This window comes from Rhodamnia argentea, chromosome 5 (assembly GCF_020921035.1).
Source record: "Rhodamnia argentea isolate NSW1041297 chromosome 5, ASM2092103v1, whole genome shotgun sequence".
Taxonomy (NCBI): Eukaryota; Viridiplantae; Streptophyta; class Magnoliopsida; order Myrtales; family Myrtaceae; genus Rhodamnia; species Rhodamnia argentea.
The window spans coordinates 14,139,311-14,163,745 of record NC_063154.1 but is presented as its reverse complement, the minus strand read 5'-3'; the positions used below and the strand labels follow the sequence as shown (position 1 = coordinate 14,163,745).

The window sequence follows — 24,435 nt, the reverse complement described above, 5'->3', positions numbered from 1 at the left end:
GAAAGATATTTTTGAAAGTCGAAATTGTCTTTATACGGAACGTTGATGTGGATTGTGTCGATTCAAAATATTCTCGATCGATTTCAAAACGGAACATAAAAAATCTCAATTCAAAACGGTATTTTATTTATCCGAATCCTTTTGAGAATACCTCATTTAATACTCGTATGATTGCATTCTGATAAACTTTGGACTAATCTTATTACCTATTCTATTTGTATATTATTAAAGCCGGAGTTGAGAGAACATTCGCTGTATTACTCATCAGGTGGCACCAAATTGTCCCGACCAATGATGACCGATACGAGCTTCGGCATTTTCGAATCACGAAACCGTCGAAACGCTCGGTTTCCATGTTCATTGTAGGCATAACCAACTTGCTATTAAGTGGCGATTGCGTTAGCCATGTGAGATTTGTCATATTTTTGTTACGTGGCGCACATTCGACCAATTATCTTTCGGTTTAATGAAATTTTTCATTCAGCAGGTTCTAGTTCTTATCGATGTAACAAATCGACGAGGAAAAAATTATTGAGTTTAAACGAAAAAAGAAGAACATGAATTGGATAAAGGATTTTCAATAATGGGTAAAGAGAAAGTATACCAAGATCAAAATTAAAAAAAAAAAAGAATAAACTAGAGAAGTTATCTTGACTTCATGGCTTATTTTTCAACGTAGTTTCTTCACTGTTCTCGTGGACTGCGACAATATTGAGCCAAATGTAAAATTTATACACAAATATTTCAGTGCTCAACAAGTGTTACTGGGCAAACATTCGGGTCATCAAGACCTAGACCGTCTTATATTTGAGATCGAGAAGCCTTCAAGTCCTTAAATCCGATCGTGAAAAAGAATCGAAGATCGTGTAGTCCGATTCGAGATCAAGCCACCAAAGTCCCTGAGTTGAGCTAATGTGAAGAACAAATATAGTACAACTTAGGCATAAGGACGCTCGAAATGTCAAAAGTTTCGTACATACTCACTGTAGTACCAATTTTTTTTTTTTTTTTTGTTGGATGACCTAAGCGCCACATTTTATAAAGTTCAAAAGAAAATGACCACTTAAGTGCCAATTCCGATTTGGGTCGCCGAAAATTTGATGTGGCCGTATTTTATTAATTTCTTTGACCGACGTGACTCGCTGGCATACTCGGTCAACATATATATCCCTACACCACATCGGTTACATGTTTTGCCCTCAATATAAACCCTAAATTGACCATTCAACCAACTTCCCAAATTCGAAACATTAAATCAGCCACAACTAGCTTCCCAAATATAAACCCTAACTCGAAATCCTAATTCTGTTTTCCCCCCCAAATTAACATCTCAATATTGCAAATGGAGAGTAGGGGCATGACAAGCGGCTCGAGTTTGTTTCAACGAAGCGAAGAAAAAGCTGAATATTACTATTATTGCAGGCTTAGTAGCCGAAAGGATGCATTCATGTAAATTAAAAGTTCATGGACCATTAATTTGCTCAATATGTTTCCTAGACTTTTAGTACATGTTCAACTTAGTTCTTGAACTATAAGAAAATATTCATGTCATGTCCAGGGACAATTTGAACATTTTCATATAGTTTTATGGACTCAATTGAATATGTACCAAAAGTACAAAGATCAAATTGAAAAATTAAAAGTTCATGAACCATTTGACTCAATGTGCAATGTGGTCTCCGAAGTTTTAATTTGCTCAATATGTTTCCTAGGCTTTTAGTACATGTTCAAGTTAATTCCTGAACTATAAAAAAATGTTCATGTCATGTCCAAGGACAATTTGAACATTTTCATATAGTTTTATGGACTAAATTGAATATGTACCAAAAGTACAAAGATCAAATTGAAAAATTAAAAGTTCATGGACAATTTGTGACCTTTGTGGCCACGAATGGCAACCTTAAACTCTATGACTGCGAGCGAGAGAGACGGAGATAGGGAGACCCTTGGTATCTCTAAAAATATCAGACATGGAGGCATTAAGCCTCACACAAACGATGGTGACCCTCGGCGGTTAAAAACGATAGCTTGTATCGTTTATAAAAGTGAACGTACGAAAAATAGTTTTGTCATCCTCGAAAATATTTAGCCATAAATTATTGACGATAGTGAAGATATTTTGTTAACTAACTATTTCAACCAATACAATAAATCATTTTAAAGAAAAATATTTTTCAAACCATTCATTTTTCGTGAAACATACGGAGCATCAATTAATTTGATATCCGATACCTTCTATTAACTCTGATGGATGCGGCGAACGAATGCAATAACCAAAACATTGTCTCAAACTAAACAATTTGCGAACAAGGTTTGGTATTTTATCATTTGAAAGAGACAATTTGCTCAAACTAAACAAGAAGAAGTAGGGCTGAACCGAACGAGAACCAAATTTTTTATTTGGAACCAAGGTTGTTCAAATCATATTTTGACTAAAATTGTCGGGAGGTTTATAAAACCTTATCACAAGATTGGATCTAAAATCTGCAATACAAAGTATATAATATAATTGTAAAGTGGTAGGCGAACTATATAACAACACAATAAGCACTACAAAAAGCGAGAATACACACACATATGTTCTGTGCGATTCATATAAGTGAACAAATGAAGTACGGACACAAACTAAATATTTTATAGCTCCATATCTCAGACCTTTATATGAAAAATAATATACTTCAAGAATAAACCAATTAAAAATTCCACACAAACATAATCATAATTTTTATCAAAGTCTATAATATGATCAGAACATATTCAATTTATCATCGAGATAACTCTTGTAGGCTTCTTCAAAGGGATTCGATGATTGTTAGTCATGATCTAGACGGTTGAAAATAATCTGAGACTTTGTTGCAGCAAAACCAGTGACAAAACTGATTATTTTGGCATTTTAAACAAATCGTTTGTTGGGAAAAAGTGTCGGAAAAGTCATAAATCTATTGTATTAGTGCCAATTTAGTCTTAAACACTTTAAAGATGCCAATTTAGTTCTTTAACTTTATTCTTTCTTTTTTTCCTTTTTTTTTCTTTCTTTTTTTTCCTCTTTCTCGGTGATCGGCGAGGGTTGGCCTTGCCTGACGTCACTTGTGCCAAGGCGAAGCCGGGCGAGGCGGATGGTCGCCCGTGGTTAGAGGGGGCCATTTGGGCCCGTGGGCCCGGAACCGGCCCGTTGACCGGGCCCACGGTTCCGGGCCGGTTCGGAACCGTCAAAATAAAAAAAAAAAAATTAAAAAAAGGGGCCCGGGGCGGAAGAGCCCAACGGCTCTCCGCCCCCGAGCCCGCCGCTAACCCCCCCTCCCCCCCTTTGGGCCGTTGCTTTATAATAAAAAAAAGAATTAAAAATAATTCTTGCCTATAAATACATATGCTTCCCCTTTCATTTTTGTCACAAATTCTCTGAACAATCTTTCGAATTCTCTCTAAAATCCTCTCAAATCGCTCAAATTCTCCCAATTCTCTCAATCCCGACTCAATTCTCTCAATCGGATTTCCGATCAATTCTCTCAAAAATGGCAAGTGGAAGCAGAAATGCTGACAAGGGCAAGATGACTATGGGAGATTCCGAGTATCCCATTTCTGAATATGATCCTCGTGAGTATGCAAGTTGGGAAGACGACGACGATAATATCAACTATGTCCCGATTCCGAACGTCGAGCACATCCCAACACAAGAAAGTCTTCATCCTCCCACTGGTGTCGAAGAAACGTCAACGGTAAATGAGCCGGAACGGAAGGGCCGAGATAATACATCGGACACTTGGCTACATTTCGACAAGGTACGTGATGAAGTCGAAGGTAAGTATAATATAAAATGTAAATATTGTTCGCAAACATATAAATTTACGAAAGGAGACGGCTACGGAACATTCCGTCGGCATTTGACGAAAAAACATCCAACGCAAGCGGGGATCGACAATACGCAACAACAAATTTCCGAGTACGCCACTTCTAATCCTCATCCTTTATTTCGTTTCACTGAAGCACTTTATAAACAAACATTAGGTGAATATGTTGCCCTTGATCATGCTCCGTTTAATACTGGTGAAAATTTTAATATGAAATATTTGATAAATACTGTGTTGGTTCCGCAAGCGCCAACTATTCCAAAAAATACTCTTAAACGCAAAGTTTTTCATCTTTATAAAAAAGGAAAAAAATCTTTAGCAAAATTTTTTGCGGAATTCAATGGACGTGTGCATATAGGTAGCGATATTTGAAGTGATTCTTGGCAAATTCATTCTTATATGGGTGTCACGTGTCATTGGATAGATGACAATTGGATGATTCAAAAAAGACTTATTGCATTCCGAGTTTTTGATGAAAGTCATTCGGCTCATAATATTTATAGAATAATTAGGCAAGTTTTAGAAGAATATGATTTAATAAATAAAGTATTTTCAATTGGTTTTGATAATGCCGCCGCAAATACCGCTTCTATTCCCGAATTAGAAAATATTTGCAAACCCACTTTTGGCGGACAATTTTTTCACATTAGATGTGCTTGTCATGTTTTAAATTTATGTGTACAAGATGGTTTACGAACTCTTGACACTTCTCTCGCCCCAATAAAAAGTGCAATTAAATTTTTATGGAGTCGTCCCCAATGTATGAAATCATGGGGAAAGTTTTGTAAACAAAATGGGAGAAGGGTAAGAAGATTTCCAAAAGATATTCCGACTCGTTGGAATTCTACGTACGAGTTGTTTCATCAAACTTTTGAATATAAAGATTTATTATGTATGTTTATTTCACAAAATATTCCCGAAATTACTTTATTTCCTCAACATTGGGACGTTTACAAGAAAATTTTAGATATTTTGAAAATTTTTAATGATGCTACTAAGACTTTATCTGGTATTTATTATCCTACAACACATTTATTTTTAATAGAGTGTGTTAATATTGGTAGTGTTTTTAGTGAATATGAAAATGATACCGAATTAGGTCGAACTATTTTAGTAATGCGAGAAAAATGATTGCATTATTATTTGCAAATTCCTCTTGTCTATTTAGTTGGTATTGTTTTTTTATCCACGTATTGAATTAGACGGTTTACAAGATTATTTGAATGTGTATTATCATGATTGTTTACATTTGGAAGATTCAATAGATATTTCAAATATATTATGACATGTTAAAGAATCTATAGTAGCATTATACGGAGAATTTTGTAGTAGATATGGTTTAAGTGATTACGGATCTTTACAATCTACTGCCTCACGTAGCGAATGTGGTAGTTCACTTAGTAGAGGGTATAACATTTTTTTTTTTTGGTAAGGAAGTAGAGGGTATAATATGCTTAAGAGTAGGCAAAAAAAAAAAATGGGCAACAGGTAGTATTTCTGAATTAGAAAAATATTTAACCACTCAATTTGAGTTTCGTGATGCAGAACATAGTACAGATTTCGAAATCCCGAAGTGGTGGAAGAGTCACCAAATCGAGTATCCAGTTCTCACCCTCATCGCTCGTCAAATATTAGCAACTCCTTCTTCAACGGTTGCGGTTGAACAAGCATTTAGTTCTGGAGGATTAATTTTGGACTCTCGCCGTTCAAGATTAAGCTCGGACTGTGTGGAAGCTCAAGCTTGTGTCGGCGATTGGACGAGGGTGAAATATCGACACCAAGAGTTAGATCGTGAACACGAATTTTTTAGCGATGATGTTGGAGATACCACCGCTACGGGTACCACAACGGGTAGCGACGATTGACGATGAGGTAAGTTGGGGTTCTCAAAGGTAAAAGAACTACATGGGTTTTGATTCTTCTATCCCCAAGAAGATATGTAGGCGTTTAATGATAATTCATTAAGTTCAAGCCCATTCCTTCTTTTTTTTTTTTTTGCCCATATTTTATTACAATGTACAATTTAATTATATTTTATAATTTATAATTTATAATTTATTATATTTATTTTATTATTTATTATTTTAAAAATTATTATTAAAAAGGAATCGGAATGAACCAGCAGTCCCGAAGTAGAACCGCCGGTTCCAAAGCGTAACCGGAACCGGAACCGGAATTATACACGGCCGGTTCTCGAATCGGAACCGGCGGTTCCACCGAACCGGCCGTGTCTACCTGTGGTGGCAAGGGCTAGCCTCGCTTAGGCAAGGCCATCCCTTGCCAGCCATGGCCATGCCACAAGGAAAGAGGAAAAAAAAGATTGAAACAAAATATAAAAAATAAAAAATTATCAAAATATTAGTACATTTGTTCACGTGAGCCTGCCGTGTCACATAAGCCGTCCGACGTCCACGTCAACAATATCCGACCTTGGCTGGAAGGATCGAATTAATTGTAAATTAAAAGATTTAGGACCAAATTGATTCCAATGCGACAGATTTAGGAGGAAAAAGAAAAAGAAAAAGAAAAAAAAAACTCTTTTCTCTCATTTATTGTCCCAATCATATGTTTTTGCTTACACAATTTGGCTCAAGTATTCTCTTTTTGGTTTTTCCAAATCCAACGTAGGATCCGAAATTGTATAGTTGCTTTTTTATTTTTTTTATTTTCCATGTTAGACAAATCGATGGGTTAAGATTTTGACATTATTAAAATCATTTTTTTCTTAAATTTGGATTTTACCAAATTCCACCGATTTGGATTTTAATGCGTTTTGATCTTTCAATGCGTTTAGAATCGCAAAATGGTAAGATTTTGAGAATTAAATCCAGATTAAACAACAAAGATTTTGAACTCAATTTTGCTGTTTGAAAGTCAGTTTTGTTTCTTTTTTTTTTGGGGGGGTCAAAAGTTTGAAAGTCAGTTGGAGGCCCTGGATATGCTCGGCATTTTACCCTCCTAGTTGCAATTTTTTTTTTTAATTTCAGGATGAAGTGAATTTTTCGAACATTTTGTGGTTGAATTTTTTTGGGATAAATGCATAAAATATCTCCGAATTTTGACTCAATGTGCAATGTGATTCCTGAATTTTTAATTTGTTCAATATGGTTCATAGACTTTTGGTTCACGATCAACTTATTTGCTTCCATTAATTCAAATTCAGAGACATTATGAACATTCTTATATAGTTTTATGGACTAAATTGAATACGTACCAAAAGTACAGAGACCAAATTGAAAAATTAAAAGTTCACGAACCGTTCGTACCATTCTCTCGGCTCTTTCAATTCGATTTTTCCGCTTTCATTGCCTCTCGAATAAACCCTAAGGCTGCGTTTGGTTGTCGGGATTTCCGATCGGGATAGGATTGGATAGAATAGGATAAGAAATCTAGGAATTTGGCCATATCCTATCCATTGTTTGGTGAACTCCGGATTTAAAGTTGGATATTCTCATATCCTATCCTATCCCGCATTTGGTAGAAATTGTATATCAATATAAAGGGCATATATGCCTCTACGTGATACTCATGAAATATTCCGATCTTATTACTATGAAAATAATGTTCTCATACACAAAAAACCTTGAAAATATACACATTTTATTAGATTTTCAAACCTCTTTGCAAAAATAAATAAATAAAATGAAAATAGAAACAAATGAGACAAGAAAGTTGTCATCATTCTAAAAGTTAGCTTTTATATGACGGATAAGAGAAATCCTATCCGACCGTATCCTATCCCCTCCCCTCGGATTTTTTTATCCGGATTATATCCCTTCTATATCCGATATTATACTATCTGGGACACCTACTAAACACGGGATAGGATAAAACATATCTTATCCCGAGTTTTATACGGAGGACCAAACGCAGCCTAAGTCTTGGATCTTCGACAAGAACACCACTCTTTTATGCACGGGATCACCCTAATTTTCGCTCGGACGACGTGTCATTTCTACACGTTGTCACCGTTGGCCATCTTAGCTGCTGTATATTTTTTGTGTTTCTTTTTTTCTAACATGGATTATTTGTGTGAATTTAATTATAAATCCGTACTTTCCTTTTGACATTTGGGTAAGAAATTTACTCCGACAAAGGTAAAAGAAAGAGAAGAGAAGAGACAGCAGGCGAAATTGACAGAGCGACATTAATGGGCTCCACTCTTTATGTGTGGGGTCGGTAGAATTTATCAACCATCACAAGTGTCCATTTATTAACATATTTCAACATATTTGTCGGCTTGCCAATCGAAAGAAATTTCTTCTCTAGACGCGTGTTATCAGTTGTCACAATTATTAATTTTGTGGTCTACGAGGACGGACATGACAATACTTTTGAAGTAGAATTTATGTTTTAGAAGTATTTTTGAAGAAAAAATCTGTTTGATAGTCTAATCTTTTAGCAGAAATCCGTCTGGAGCGTCCGGTCAATGCAGTCATGAACCCTCAGGCCCCGAATATCCAAAAGGGCGCCGACAGAGTTCAATGGGTTTTTTGTACAGTGACCCGACCCGACCGACCCGACAGGGGCCCGACAAATCTTTCTTTGATTAATGGCGAAGTAGGACGTCGGCGATGGTGATTTGAAGCCGAAGGACCCGGGGAGGAGGAGGATTATTCGAAGTGCGAGCCGGAGATGAAGAACAAGAAGCGGAGGAGAGAGCAGCCCCGACCCACGATCCACCCGAGAAACAAGTACTCCGAGAACCCGCCCGATTTCGCGCTCCTGGCCTCCCTCTACCCCTCCTTCAACCCCTTCGTCTTCTACGGCCGCGACGGCCGACCCAGGATCGACTGGACCGACTTCAACGCCACCCGCGAGCTCACTCGGGTCTTGCTCCTCCACGACCACGGCCTCGATTGGTATTCCCTCCCTTTCACCGAGCAAGATTGGAACTTTGAACACCCTTTTTTTTTCTCCCATTTAGCGTGCTGATTTATGGCTGACCTTCTGGTTGGTGTTCGTGATTTTTTGAAGTTCGTTTCCGGGCACGAGTATAAAAACTGATATAGCTGGTGAAGGAGCTATTTGATGATGCTCAAGATGCAAATAACTAATTTGATGACAAACGGTAATAACTTCCAAATTGCTTTATGTCCGAGTAACAACAACTCCGTGCAAGGTGTGTCGGAGTGGTACAATAATTCCATTATCAGTTATGTTGGCCATGTTCTTATAGACTTGTATGCGGGAATAAACACTCGGGAAAAAGATTCCGAACATTTGAATGGTACTTAACAGACATAGTGGCATAGTACAACCCATATACTCAACCCAGTTGATGGTGAAAAAAGAGCTTGGTTGTTTATCGCTGCTGGCCATTTGCTTACTCTGTGCCTTGCTATGTATAGTATTGTGTTGAGGCGAACGGCTCTGCAAAGCCTTGCTTCCACCTGTTTTGAATCTTTTGGAAGTTAAAAGTTTGAATAATACGCTAACTACTTGGGTATGGTTATTGCATTTCCCATTTGACTTGAATGCGCATTCTGAGGCTCATATCATGGTTAGAGAGTGCCTTTATATCCCTTGTGGTTGCAGACCTGGCTGATTCCTCCTGATGGTGCAGTTCAAATGAGAGTAACTCTCATTATGCCGGGGGGGCAAAAATAATCATATTCTGCCCATCCCTGTGAAGGAAATTTACAGTCTAATTGGAAAATGAAATATTTTAGTGCATTGTTTGAATAAGGTCGATGAACTTTTTTAAGTTTGGCTTTTGATATGGCGTAATTGTTTGTTTTTCTGTTTCGAATACTGCTATTCTTTTTGTCATTGTGAAAATGATTATTGTCCAGGTGGATTCCTGATGGGCAACTTTGCCCTACGGTGCCCAACAGATCTAATTACATCCACTGGATTGAAGACCTTCTGTCATCAGAAATTATTCCTAAGATTAATAGCAATGTAGATAATATTAGGGGATTTGACATAGGAACTGGAGCAAACTGCATTTATCCCCTTCTTGGTGCATCTCTTTTGGGGTGGAGCTTCGTTGGGTCAGGTGAGCTTCTTAGTTTTTATGTCAGTTGTCGATCTTTAGATCTGAAGGTGTCCTTTGAATTTCCGAATCATAATTTTTCTCCACCTGGTTGTAGATGTGACGGATGCGGCATTTGAGTGGGCAGAGCGAAATGTTAAAACTAATCCACAAGTTTCAGACCTAATAGAAATTAGAAAGGTCGACACCTGTATTGATGCTGTTCTTGGGGAAGATTCTTCCAAGGAGGATCTCCTATTCTGTGGAAGCAAAAGCATTTGTGGCAATAGCATAGGTAGAGAGTTGGCACCCATATCTTCTTCAACATGTGATGATGCAGTTGAGGAAAAGAGTTATTCAGGACCACCTATCCTTTTTGGTGTGATCAGGGATGGTGAGACATTTGACTTCTGCATGTGCAATCCTCCATTTTTTGAGTCCATGGAGGAAGCAAGTCTGAATCCGAAAACTTCATGTGGCGGGACTCCCCAAGAGATGGTTTGTCCTGGTGGAGAGAAGGCTTTCATCACTCGCATTATTGAGGATAGTGTTAGACTGAAGCATTCTTTTCGGTACGATTTTTTGTTTTCAGCTTCTTGTTATGACATGCTTATATGTTCTTTTGGATACAAATGACGCTGTCATTTATCGTTTGTTTAGATGGTTTACTTCAATGGTCGGGAGGAAATCAAACCTCAAGTCCCTAATTGCCAAGCTACGAGAGGTTGGAGTCACCATTGTGAAGACAACTGAGTTTGTGCAGGGACAAACATGTCGATGGGGAATTGCTTGGTCTTTTATACCTCCTGCCAGGAAGTTGATTTCACCTTATGTGGCTGAGAAAAGCAATCTGTCTTTCATGCTTGAGGTGTCAGTAAATTTTATCTCGCAGTTGTTGTAAGTTTGTCATTTTGAATCTTCAGTCATTTGATAGCTACTAGTCTGCCACTGAAGAGATAACATGCAGCCTGCCACTTTAACTTGATTCACACCAACTCAGTAAGCTGCCAAGAGGGATGCCTTCCCGCTTTTATCTTCTTTAGGGTTTTGCCTTTGCTTGGCGGTTAAAGCAATTAAAGTCTCTAGGTTATTTGTATGGCTGTTTTGTACTGTCAGTCTTTCCCTGGGCTTTGTATATCTGTATGGATAGGTTGTTTTCTTATTGTGGTAGATTAAAGATGTATGATAAGTTTATAAAGCCGTTGGTTAGGTTTTGGGCTCTTCAAAGTTTGAGATACCATCTTAGATTGCGGCTCTTAAGTAGTTGTCATATCCAACAATATTAAGTGAAGACTTGCCTTTGATTCATCTTGCATGCTGGTGGGGGCACAATGTCGGAATCCCGAAATTTGAAGGAGTACCACTTCCCATTTCTTGCTCATATCATTCTATCTGCAGTCATTTTCCTTTCCGATGCTTTTGAATTTGTGATGTAATGCTTGAAGTTTTGGTATCTTTAGGGCCTTCAACGTCAGTTTGGTGCCACACAGGTCTTGCAGTCAGTCGAATCCTTTTTCCATGAAAATGGCGCATCCTGTAAATTGAATGTTCATTCATTTTCTGCTGATGTAAGCTTTTTATGGTGTAAGTATGAGTATGCTTTTGCATCCCAAAAATTTCTGTATTAGTGGTACGCATTTTTTTCTTACATCTAGGCCTTCTACTTTGAGCAGATTACTGCATCAAATGAACATCTAAAAGGAATTTTGAGGAATGAGGTGGGGCTTCTCGAGGAACCTTTTGGTCGAGATTGTGAGGAAAAGCCACCCAGTTCCTCAGACACTGTGCCATGTCCTTCAGATGACTTAAGTTTTCGTATAACAGTAAAGCTCCCACCATTCTATGCTATGCTTGGAAAGAAATGTCTTGTAAAAAGTGAAAACAAACCTTTTGTATTGGCCAATGATATAGTTTTATCTTATATCCTAAGCAGGTATTTCAGCAAATTCCCGGCACCCTGTTAGTGAAAGGATCAGTGCAGCGTAAAGATGGCTCAATTGCAGGTTCTTATAATTAATTGTCTGCTTGCATCTAGCAATAATAGTGAATGTTCTCACTGGAGATTTTGTTTTTGTTTTTGTTTTTTTTTTTTTTGTGTCAATGATGACTGGAAAAGAATTATGCAAGTGGTTGGCAATTGATCTGTAGGTTTTTTCCCGTCAGTGTGTACTTTTTACTAAATAAACACCAGCATCTATTCCTGGAGCATTACCTGACTAACATCCATTAAATAGAACTTTCTTGCCATTTGGGGGTGAGAATAAGCCTTCCTTCATGGAGAATTATTCGGTATTCCCGGCCTATGTTAGCCCACATGAGCTAACATAGACCGAGGAGGCTAACATAGGCCGGGAGTACCTAATAACTTTCCTGTGAAGGGAGGCTAAGATTCCTGTGAAGGGAGGCTAACATAGGGGGTCGTACCAAAATAAGCTCTCATGGGCTTAACCTCTATATTGATACTTTGCTTCTAGGTGCATCTGTACAAGGCCTCCTCTCATTAGTTTATAGATATCCTTTCTTGAAATCGGGCACTCAGGGTATGCTCTATGTTTATGTCAAGTTGTTTCCTGTCCGATGTGATGAATCCTGAATCTTGACCTTCCTCCTCTGCTGGCGTTGGCTTGGTAGAGAGGATCTGTCATGTGGCTCTCATCTTAAAGGGAAAATAGGTAGAAATAAACGTTTCATGCCATACTCGAACCTGGTGGGTCAACATTGTCTGATATATCTTACCACTTGGCCTGCTAAATATAGATTATCAAGTCGTTCTGGAACTTCTCAAAGCTTCTAGCATTTTGTGTAATTTAATTTTGCATTGTCATGTTGCAGGAGTTTTTACATCCATCTTCCAGCGGTTAGAGGAAGTCCTGAAACAAAAGTTTTGTAGAGAGAAGGCTTCTGTCGCTAATTTTTAGCAGAATACATGCCATCAAACTATTACCTACGTCCGATGCAAGCTCGAATGGATATTCTGCTAGAAGAAATCCCATGCTTAGTATCTCCGGCAGGAAAACTCGCACTGAGGCCCTAACTGCCGCTCGTGAGCATCCTGATAACTTAGAACTTTTTGACTCCGTGCTTGGAGGAGGAAACTGAATGCGCATCACTGCATTGATCTTTTGAAGTTCCATTGATACTTGCTTTTCCAGAATCTTGTTCTATATACATTACCTGCAATTTGCTAGTAATTCCCAATGAGTTCTGTTTCTACAATTTGATGAAAGTCGTTTGTAATAGATTTGAGTTTGGTATGGCATCCATTATTAAGCTTTACTTCTGCTTGGGCTGTCTTCCTCGTCTCGTTGTGCTTCATTTCCTCCGGAATCCAACAATATACAGAGAGTGCGGACGAATTTTTGTCTCAGATTACACAGACAACTCTTCGTACACAATAAACCACAAACAAATACATCAACTTATGACCAAACAAATCTTACATACCATCTGACTGCAAATCAATAACTGTGGCCTCTGGTGCAGATGATTTGGCAGCAGGAAGGAGATCTCAAGCTCAACACAGGACCGTGACATTTACACAGAGACAATACAGTGAAAAAATCATGCGAAATTTCATGCTTTCCCTTCGATCCTGGCATGTGTGAGCCCGACACACGCATCGACAAAATCCTTGTCGATGAAGTCCGTCGACAGAACCTGTAGTCGATCCACACAACCCTTTGCGAAGCACTGCGATATAAAGAGCCGTGAATACCCGTGGATTCGGCCCGTCACTGGCTTAACGCACAAGATGGGATTGTCTGCTTTTGGCGTGACCGTGTTCTCCACCCGGTAGAAGTAGTTCCTGGACAAAGCTGGCGGCTGCTCGCTCAAATGCTTCATGTTGCTGTCGAATTTGGTCGAAGGCAAATCGGTGTCGATCCAATTGTCCGTCAAATACACCGCACTCCACAGAGGATCGCCCGCTTTCGGATGGGGTGACTTCCTAGGCTTCCAAATGCAGATTATCCTCCTTGGCAACAATTCCTCGACCGTCTTCCCGAAGACATGGTCGTCCTGGTGGATCAGGAATTCCCCTAGCTGATCAACCAAGTACTTGTCGAAGTCCGGCGGGTCCTGGTGCCCGAACTCAGTCCTGATCTCGAGGATCACGATCTCCTTCTCGGTCTCCGATAGGAACTTCTTGATATCCTGGATCACGACGTCGATGCCGTAGGTGACCAGGATCCCATGACAGATCTTGCGATCCTCCTGGACCCGGACATCCAGGACCCGCGTGCCCAGGACAAGCTGGCGGTAGATGGACAGGCTTTGACATTGAGCGAAAGGGCGAGACACGAAGGGTATGCCGATCTTGTTGGTCGCGGAGTCGTGGGTCCCCGGCCAAACAATCTTGTTTATGTGGAGTTTCTCCGCGCCAAGGCCAGCCATCCAGGCTTTCCTGTCCGGCGGACAGTAGTCGCAGCCGGGAAAATCGCAGCCGGAGGATTGGTTGAGATCACAGAGGACCTTCTTCTCTGTCGACAAGGCCTTTCTCTTCTGGACCTGTGTGGAGACCGTGGATCCCATTCCTAAAACTCCCAAGAAGGAGGAGGAGGAGGAGGAGGAAGATCGGAGCCTTCTCTTCCTCTTCTTGCTTGGGGGTGTAACTGGGGGCAGAACAGTTATATCTTCATCAAGTATGGAACATTGAAACCACAGGTGGATCAATTCCAAGGAGGTTGGACTTCCTTGGGATTGCAGGAAAGACCAGATGGGGAAAAACCATGACCTGTCATTAGGATTTTTATGTGTTTTGATATAATTTTTGTGTATTATAATGTTGTTGGGTGGGAAATGTTGATTTGCATTATTGGCTATTGGTAGGAGGGAGCTATCATCATCGTCATCATCATCTTCATCAGGTTTTCATTTGGTTGGTCCACTTGTGTGCCCATCTATCTAGAATGTTCATCTGACCTTTGTGGGGATATATCTCCCCATCCCTGCCTTCACCTGCTTTTTGTTTTTTTTTGCCCATTTTCTTTGGCCAACAGAAATGAGGAAACTCTGTTGGGGATTAGTTAAGTTGCGCTGGAAAGTCAATGTTTTCAGGGAAAGAAGGCAATATAACAGTAAGTAGTGAGAACCATGTAAGGGGACTAACCTCCGTTTCTTTTGCGAAAAATAACTTTCGGAAAAAAAAAATCAAATTTTTCGGCATTCGGTCATGAGAAGTAAAAGAGTCAAGGAAAATAATTTAAAAAGTAAGGATAACTATAAAAAAGTATGGGTGCCAATTTGCTCCTAAACACTTTGAAAATTTGTCAATTTTGGCATGGAATCGCTGACGTGGATACCGACTATCCTTCATGGCATGGCTGACACCGACGTGAAATCCTTTTTTTTTTTTATAGATTTTTGAATAATTTTTCCTTCTTTTTTGTTTCGACCCTCGCTAGCCCTTGTTGACCAGCAAGGGCGTTGTAACCTTCACCCATAGACTTCATTGGCCGCTAGGTGAGGGCTCGCGGGCCCTCATTGTGGCAGTCGAACGCCTAAGCAAGGGTCAAAACAACAAAAAATAAATCAAAAAATTTATTAAAAATTCACAAAAATCTCCCACGCTAGCGCCGATCGTGCCACGTAGAGCAGCTAGTATCCACGTCAGCGATTTTCGATCAAAATTGATTGGAAAGATTACATTGGGCAAATTAAAATGTTTAAAATTGAATTGACATCCGCACAATAAGCTTATGACTTTTTAATATAATTATTTTTCCCGAAAGAAATAGCTGTAGATGTTGTGCACACTATCCATGGCTAGGGAAGGCCTTTTACCAATAACCGAAACTCTAATTGTCTTCAATCATCTGACTGATCTTAGGAAATCCTTTCCTCCGTTTCTTTCTTGCAAAGGAGAAGTAAAAACGGTCGGCATGTTTTCGACGTCGATCCTCAAGGGTGGAGAGATGATTACGCTTCAGCGATGTCTAGATAAAGCCGGAAAGAAATGGCTGGCTCAACAGGAAAAGCTGGGGTGGCAGATTGGACAGGCATGATGATCTAGGTCGAATCTTTACAAAAAGTCATAAATTCTAAAGTAAAAAACTTACTTTAAAACATAATTTAAAAGTAACATGCTTTAAGAAAAAGGTAATTGTTTAACATCCGTCGTAGGAGCTCGCTTATGTTTTTGTTTGGAGATATACAGTAGGATCCACTGTTTTTAGATGTTTAATTGCTTTTCTTTCTTGGTTTTCAGTTCCTTCGTTTCACAAAAGGGAAAAAATCACCCTGAAAAGGCGATCCATTTTTATAGATAGTGTTGTGTAGCGCCTCGCCGGTCGATCCTCCATCGTGTCGGAGGGACGACGATGCCCCCCGTGAGTTTTCGTATGAGAGGAAAGTTTTTTGTTTCGAAATTGAAAATCGAAGGATATAAAAAGTAAACAAAAGACGACGTGATTTCGATAAACCCTTTCTCATGGTCTATGGCCTAGAGTCTTCCCCACCCTACGTTGGGCTGCGCTTATCATTTTTCGGTCGATTAGGAACTTTAAATCTTTTAAGTGTTAGGAGGAAGTCAATTAATCACCTAAGGGTTAATTAATCTGCTAGAACTAAATATCTAAGCGCGGGGTTTTCAATTAGCAATCAATGAGGAATTCGAATTACACTGAGAAAGAAGGGATGAATCCAATCCAAACAACATGCACAATCCATAGACCTCGTGTATAATCTAAATTTCAAATCTATATAGTGGAGAGGAATCTAATAATATGGAAAGAGACATGGAATTCAGTTCTAAACCTCTCAATTTAGTCATTTAATCCTAAATCTTTTGACAATTTGTAAATTTAGTCCTTTCCGAAAATTGCTGACGTGGATATCGGCCATCCTACGTGGCATGGTCAACACTAAAATTAACAATGTTTATAATTTTTTTAGAAGTTTCTAAACTTTTTATAATCTGTTATTCTCTTCTTGTATATTTTTCTTTTCTTTTCTTTTTTTCTCTCTTTCTTTTTTCTTTTTTCATTTTAGCCGATCGACCCTCGTCGGCCACAGCTGAGGGCCCGTGACCCTTGCCATCCACCGGGCGAGGGGCAAGACCCTCGCCCTCTACTAGTGAGGGTCGGCCAGCCCTTGCCTGACTTGAAAAAAGGAAAAGAAAGAAAGAAAAAGAATAGAGAAAATAAATAAAAAATACGAGCAAATAAATTATAAAATTTTAAAAAAAATTACTCACGTCAACGCCAACCGTTCTACGTGATATCGCCGGCATCCACGTTAGCGTTTTTTCACCCATAATTGGTCGAAATGACTAAATTGACAAATCATTAAAATGTCAAGGACTGAATTGGCCAAATTTTGAAAAGGTTTATCATCGAATTAGCATAAATACAATAAATTTAAAACTTTTTGATAATTTTCTGGTAAACGGACAATGCGCCAAGTGTGTATCGAATCCAATCCAACATGGAAGCAGACAACACATCTTGTGTGTATCAAGACAGCAGGAACTCATCCGGTCCAACATTATGAAAAGGACACACACACACACCCCTTGTATATATCAAGATAATGGGATGCATCTAGTCCACCCAAGAAGCATATCATCGAACGGGCATCGATCCATTGTCGGGTGCGTTTAAACTTAAAATTTGAAAAATATTTTTTCGAAAAAAATTATTTATGTCGCTTACAAAAATAAATGAATGAAATTATATTCATCACTACGGAAAATATTTAGGTATAAATTATTGTCGATGATGAAACTCTTTAATTGACTGATTTTTCTAGCCGATATACTGAATCATTTTTCGAAAAATATATTCCAAGTTTTGTATTTCCATTAAAGCAAACGCACCGTTAATGTTCAATCTCAGCGTGCATTATTATCTAAAAACATCCAATTTCACATCAGCCTATATAATATCCAATCTATTTTTATGAAACTCTATCAAGACCATGAGCAATAAGAAATCAGCATATAGTTAGAAGGCAACGTCGTCAGGCGTTTTTACCTATTTATTCATCCACGTTGCCTATTCTTTTATTATCAATGTACACAATTTATCAACATGTTATTCATCTTTATATTTCGGCAATCAACATTTGAAATCAAATCCAGTCATATTCTGACAAAGCGCAAAGCATTCAAATTCATGATTTTCGTTGGGTGAAATAATCTCAAAAGACAGATGCAATTTCAGATCGGGTCGGATTTCAATTCAGGTATAAAAATCGACAAATTTAGAAAATTGAATCGGCAAATTGAAATGCTCATTTTTTTTTTATTAAAAGAAAATTGATGTTGAGATTAAACATAAACAGGCAAATTTAGAAAATTCATACACGCTGATGACCATTTTACATGCATTTGATGATATATAATTGCACATAACTTATTAAGTTGTTTTAAGTCTATAAAGAATGATTTGCTTAATTGGTTAGCTGCTAAAACATTCAATGAGAAATTAGGGCCTCTTTGATAACAATTTTGATCCAAAAAAATAATTCTAATTAGAATCACATTTTCTTATTCTATTCCGTGTATGATTTTTAGAGAATTGAAACGTATTTAATAACCGCACAAAATTTCTATTCTCGGAACGAAAACGTGTTTGGTAACCGAACAAAATTTCTGTTCTTAAAAACAACCAAATGGCGAGAATTCTTTTTCTAAAATTTTTCATCTTTTTTTAAAATAAATTTAATTTTTTTATATTTTATAAATTTTTTAATTTCCCCCCAATTTTTACTTTTTTTAAAAAATAATTTAATTTTTTTGATCAATTTTAAAGCTTATCTTTAAATTTAATTTTAAGAAAATATATTTAAAAATTAGTTGTTATAAATTTGCAAATCTAATTTTAACCATTTTTAAAGTTCAGAAGTTCACGTGGACTTAATCTTTTTAAAAGAACCAAGATTTTTTTTTTTTGGTGTGATTCTCAAAAGTGATTTCGTTTTTCATAATCAACTTTTTTTTTTTCATTCTTGTTGTTGCTCCAAAACTTTTCCCGAGAACATAATCTGAAATCATTTACTCGACCAAACATTTTTTTCATTCTTTTTTGTTATGGGGAACAGAATCAAAGAATCAGAATCATTACTAAACAAACCCTTAAAATCCAACCGATTATATTGTGCAAACGATACAACAACACTCCATGTTCTGTGCTTCATCCATTGTGAAACGATTCCTTATTTTCATTTCCATATTAAAAAATTGCAACACTTAATATTATGTACTTCCATTTTCAACCCTTATTTTTCTATTTATTTGACGAGCGGTGAGTTTGATTGGCTCCATATGCCATCCAATAAATAATTTCAATGCCATTTTCCATCTTGTTTGTGTGGAAGACGAGGTTTTGCAACTAGTTAATAAAAAAAGAAACCCGACTCGCATCGACCCGATTGCTCGCTCCGCTTCCTCGCTCGATGGGATCCCCTTGGGAATTAAGAGAAAACGAGTTAGTAATACGTTCCAAATAAGAATGAGCAAGAGAGTAATAAGCCTTCCAGAAAAATGGATATTTGAAGCTCATTTAAAAGAAAATCTAGCCTCCAAAGGAAAATGATGCACGTCATCAGGGAAATGTGCATGCCATGAGGCAAATAGATGATGTGAAAATGGGCCCAAAACCATGCACAAGGGAGGAGGAGGAAGGCGGATTTGGATTGAAAAGCTCGTTTCAGCGAGAGTTGGGCTTGGGCACGGCCCAAGTCCGAGCTGTAGAAGGCAGCCCGGCGAGCTCCCTCGCGGGCCACACGCTGGTCATGCGAGGCCCAACGCATGGCTGGCCTGCCCATGGTCCGGGCCCATGTGTCCTCGCGCAGGCCCTCATCGTCGTCGCCGCCGCCGCCGCCGCCACCCTGGCCTATGTTGCAAGTATTTGGCAGCGGCCGACCAAGCGGCTAACGCCACATCGTCATTTGATGATAATTTTTTTAAAAAAAATTTTGTAGTAAAATATGGACTATACTTCATTTAATCGTCACTTTTCAGTTGGACATCCAATAGTCCCCCAGAATGCTTGCGACCTGCACTTTCCGGAAATGTGGCTAGTTACCGAAAAAAGTGATGGGACCACGGATTTCCAAAAATGGGGTAGAATGGACGACCATGATGAAAAGATAGAAACTCGAATCAGAGTGATTTTCAAGGTCGTGGAAAACTCATGGCCAAATTTAAGTGATCTCATCACCTGCTCTACCGAAATCGCGATTTGTCCAATTCCCTCAAGATTAGATAGTCCTAATTAAACGTCGCGATATCCAGTGATTCAGCCTTTTTTTTTTCTTCTGTCGAAACGAACCCGCTTTAATTTAACTTTCAGTATCCGAAAAAAAAACAAAATTAGCATCGAACGACCGCCGAATTGGCCTATTTCTTGCGCATACTGTCTCAAGTATTTTGAAATGAACTTGAACCGAAGAAGCTCCGTTAGTTGGAGTTTCTGCCATGGAAGCCGATTATGTTAGAATATATATATATATATATATATATATATATATATATATATATATATATTCAATGTGGACTTTATTAATTGTTACTGTAAATATTAATTGGTCTAATAAAGAAAGATAAAAGATTTTCTAATTCTAGTTGGATATGAGACTGGATAATATAAGCCGAGATAAACCTTATTTGTAACGAGAGGATAGGTTTTGATCTCTATAAATAGAGTTCAAGTCCCTCCTTTAAACCCTAATGTCCACATAACACCGTATCATTAAAGCCAGTGATAAAGGGGTTCATAGAAGTGATAAAGGGGATTTATAGAAGAGAAGCTTTTGAGCATCGGATTGTCGCAATTTCCCGCATCAAGAACAATGGATTCGAATCAAGGTGTGTTAATTCCTATGTCTTATGAATGTGTGATTCGTGTATCTAAACGTGATGATCATGGGTCGCTGCATACGGATTAAAATAGCAGCCTACAGATTATGCTTGAACATGCTTTCGCAAAGCCATCATCGAGCACCCCGATTGCCATTGGGTCTCCCGTGAGTATTTCGAAGACCCATTTTTCCATTCTCGTAACGTTCCCCGGAGAAGTGTCAATATCGATTATCGGATCCACCCAGGTTGCTTTGGTCCACTCGCACTGTGTGAAGAGGTGTTCCACCATTTCTGGAGCTGGTCGGCACACGGGGCAAATCAGATCAGGTAAAAGCTTCCGCTTGTATGAAATTAGCCATGGTTGGACAATTCTCGCAGACCAAGAGCACGACCCCGTTATAACCTGTAATCGATTTGTTTTATGATGTCGACCTTCGGTCAAAACTTGGTCAAACCCTAAGTGGAAATTAGGCGTGTACACATTTTTGCATTATGTATCTTGCTTTGAACGTTTGGATCAAGCTCCCTCTTTCGAATCTGTTCCATGCATCTATCACTGGCCTAACAGAAAAAAAAAGGGGAAAATGATGTAAATGATCCGTACACTTTGGCTCAACGTGCAATATCATAAATGATTTTTTTTTAATTTATTTAATATGGCACCTAAACTTTTAAACACCTTCATATAATTTAGGGATTATATTGAATGTTTACCAATAATTTAGGGACCACATTAAATAAATTACAAATTTAGGACGACATTGTACATTGGGTCAAAGTTTAAGGATCACATTGTAAAAAATTAAAAGTTAACGGGTGACATTACACGTGAGACCAAAATTCAAGAGCCATTTGTGCCACTATCCCAAAAACAAGAGCAAATCTTCTAGCCTATGCAATTGTATCAAAGAAAGGAGGATGATGATACGTTGTCTTCTTAGTACTCTTCTACACTAAAAGCTAAATTCGTATAGAGGGTGTGTTTGATTCGAATTTTGAGGAATATCTTTAGAGAAATGCAAATGCTTTTAGCCTAAAGAGATTTGATGAAACGTGGTAAACTGTAATTAAAAATATCTTAGGAGGCAACTTTAGGGAAATGTTGTTTGGCAAACATATAGTTGGAAAATCCTTTGACATGACCAATTTAAGTTTTTAATTTTGATTTGTTTAATTTTTTAAAAAAAAATTATTGTAATTTTTATATTTTCGCATTGAGGGTAATGTAAAAGAGATATATGTTAACAAATTTAAAGATTAAAAAAAATCGCATCAAAGTGCATATTTCTCAATTAAAAAGTGAGCAATTTCATTATAACAACATGAATGTTCTGAGAAAAGAAGAACGTTGTTCATCAAATTTTACAAACCTCCTTCACTATTTCTTAAGCTCATGACTATTTGATCTCGCCTCTCCGTTTTCATCATTAGAGTCAATTGTTGAAGATCACATCTAGCAAAGCACAGAGACAATGAATTTCTTTTGACCGATTCGATCCCTTTTGAATGATTATATACTCCATGAGATGAACTCTTTGAACGGACATCAAGCCGATATGAGAACTTCATGCCTCATAGATATCTGGCGCCATCATACACTGCAAAACAAAAATCACAATCCTCTCCCAACTTCCAAAAGTTCAGGACAATTACTTCATCTAAGTTTTGACGTGGAAGGCTATTGGATTCAATTCAATCTATTAAAGCCGGTAACACCAAAGCATAAATGGTGACATTATACAAAAACCTTCTCTATTGCAAGCAGGCATTCTTGCTGATTTCATCGTTAGTAAAAAAGAACCATCACTGATTCCTAGTGACAAAACTTGCAAGAAAAGGCAACACATCACTTCAAATTCTATGTTTTTCATTCCTTTGAACCGTGTCATTGCATTAGCTCAATTCTGACCTACAAAAGAAAGAGAATTGAATATGATCCTCTCTTTAATAGAAAAAAAAAAAACAAAAAATGAAGGAATTAGCATCAAACAAAGCACGGTCTCTGCAATTCTTTAACTCAGACTTGCAGAAAAAGCGATACCCTAAAGGCTTTGGCAAATGCAAGCGCAGCATGTTAAACATCTTTGTAACAAGATGCCACACAGTCGTCAAAACAAAGTAAAACTAAGAGTAGTTAATCTAAGATAGCTGCAATACTACGGATTACACGAAACACATGCACCCAAGGCAGACAAAGTACGGTAATCTCGGTTCTCCAATGCACATGATCATCCCAACAATTCAGCGAACACAATCCCAAATTTTACAATATCATCAATAACGTCAGTGAACAGACTTCCCCAATCTACTTTTATATACCTTGCGCTCTTCCATCTCCATCTAGCCAGTAATATCCTTAATCAAGCACAACATTGAAAGTACTGTCCACGAAATCACCGTGCACTTAAGAATCACAACTAGAAAAAGTACAAAGAGAAAGAACCGAAGCGGAAGAACCTGAATTCGGGGTTAGACGAGCAACTAGGTTTTGAACGAAGAGAGAGGAGAGCATGGGAGAGGCGAGCGACTATGTTTTGAGGGTCGATCCTTGGTAGAGAGAGTTCTTGAGAATGCTTTATATTTATATTGTTGGATCCTTAATTAAATGAGGGGAGGACACCTCTTTATATAGCAGAGGGCTTCGGATTACAACCGTTGATCTAGACCCGATCTAAGTGTTGATTTAAGGGTTGAGATTGCATCTCCCAATATAACTAAGATTCCCTCTCCCAATATAACTAACCATTGACATTAAATAGAAATGTTCTAAAGCACGAGATAATTACTTTATTGTCTCTCGTTGAGAATGTTCTAGAGAACCCTAAAAAACCCTAGATGTGAAGTGTCTTCAGGTTCTTTTTGGCCATGTGATCGACCTATCGAGCCACGAAAACCTTGGCAAGTGACACGAGCGCGAGAGAAGCAAGCGACTGTTGAGCGGAGAGAGAGGTGACAGGAGAGGCAAGCGGCGAATAGATCTAGTATTTCTATTTACAAAAGGTTAATGGTGAAATTTTAATAAATTTGTGAGGGCAACAAAGGCAAGACAAAATTTATCATTAATTGTCCCAGGACTACTAGCATACCGGAGAATGCTGAAAAGCCCAAGGCAGCCTGCTACTTGCCTTGGCCCAAGGGCTTTGAACCCTTGGAAAAACCCTTCCCAAAAGCACTCATAACGATGTTAAAGCGTGTGCACGATTGTGAGGAGGAGGTTTAGCATGGGGAGCACAGAATCACTTTTTAAAGAATTTGTGATTAGTTACGAAAAGAGCTCATTGGGTAATTTCACCATTTGATGCAAAGGTAATTTTGAAAAATAGAAAGTGAGGCAAATGGCACTTTGGCATATATATATACAACAAATAAAACGAGCGATGTTCTAAAATAAGTAGTAAATGTTAATAATTTTACTCTAGATAAATGTCAAACTTTCTTGAAACTTTGTAGTGACGGGATTAATATATTCACTTTAATTTCCTATAGTCAAAAGAAGAAAGTTCGGTGAATTGTATTCACAATAAACTATAACTTAGTACTTGACTGTATTTTGCAAAAAATTTGAAGACAAAGTGAGTTCATAAAATAGATCATTGCAATTATTGTTTTAAATTGAAAATAAGAAACAAATATGCCGTGATTTAAATCAAGTTGTAAATTTTAATGTTTGCAGTTTTAGAGATATATATCATCACTGTTCCTATCATTTACGGAACATGAAAGCAAACCATTGGCTGAGTCATACAAACTTTAATCTCACACAAGAACAAGGATTGCATGTTACCGACCACATAATCACATTCAAAACT

At 38.1% G+C, this 24,435-nt stretch overlaps 2 protein-coding genes across 5 annotated transcripts; one reads left to right on the top strand and one right to left on the bottom strand.

Moving 5' to 3' along the window:
* The first annotated feature begins 8,336 nt into the window (after window positions 1–8,336).
* LOC115741975 (U6 small nuclear RNA (adenine-(43)-N(6))-methyltransferase) lies at window positions 8,337–13,101 on the top strand. Of its 4 annotated transcripts, XM_030676027.2 has the most exons (8): window positions 8,342–8,710; window positions 9,644–9,849; window positions 9,944–10,397; window positions 10,486–10,693; window positions 11,286–11,393; window positions 11,499–11,648; window positions 11,759–11,828; window positions 12,658–13,101. In XM_030676027.2, the coding sequence occupies exons 1-8, from the start codon at window positions 8,484–8,486 to the stop codon at window positions 12,741–12,743; spliced, it is 1,509 nt and encodes a 502-aa protein (XP_030531887.1). In that variant the 5' UTR covers window positions 8,342–8,483; the 3' UTR covers window positions 12,744–13,101. The 4 variants fall into 4 exon arrangements, with proteins under 4 accessions (XP_030531893.1, XP_030531891.1, XP_030531892.1 ...); XM_030676033.2 differs by lacking the exons at window positions 11,759–11,828; window positions 12,658–13,101 and having other exon boundaries at window positions 8,337–8,710; window positions 10,486–10,722; window positions 11,286–11,409; window positions 11,499–11,636; XM_030676031.2 differs by lacking the exons at window positions 11,759–11,828; window positions 12,658–13,101 and having other exon boundaries at window positions 8,339–8,710; window positions 11,286–11,409.
* A 73-nt stretch (window positions 13,102–13,174) lies between these two features.
* LOC115741974 lies at window positions 13,175–14,601 on the bottom strand. The gene has a single exon (XM_030676026.2). The coding sequence runs from the start codon at window positions 14,353–14,355 to the stop codon at window positions 13,399–13,401; it is 957 nt and encodes a 318-aa protein (XP_030531886.1). The 5' UTR covers window positions 14,356–14,601; the 3' UTR covers window positions 13,175–13,398.
* Window positions 14,602–24,435: the final 9,834 nt, after the last annotated feature.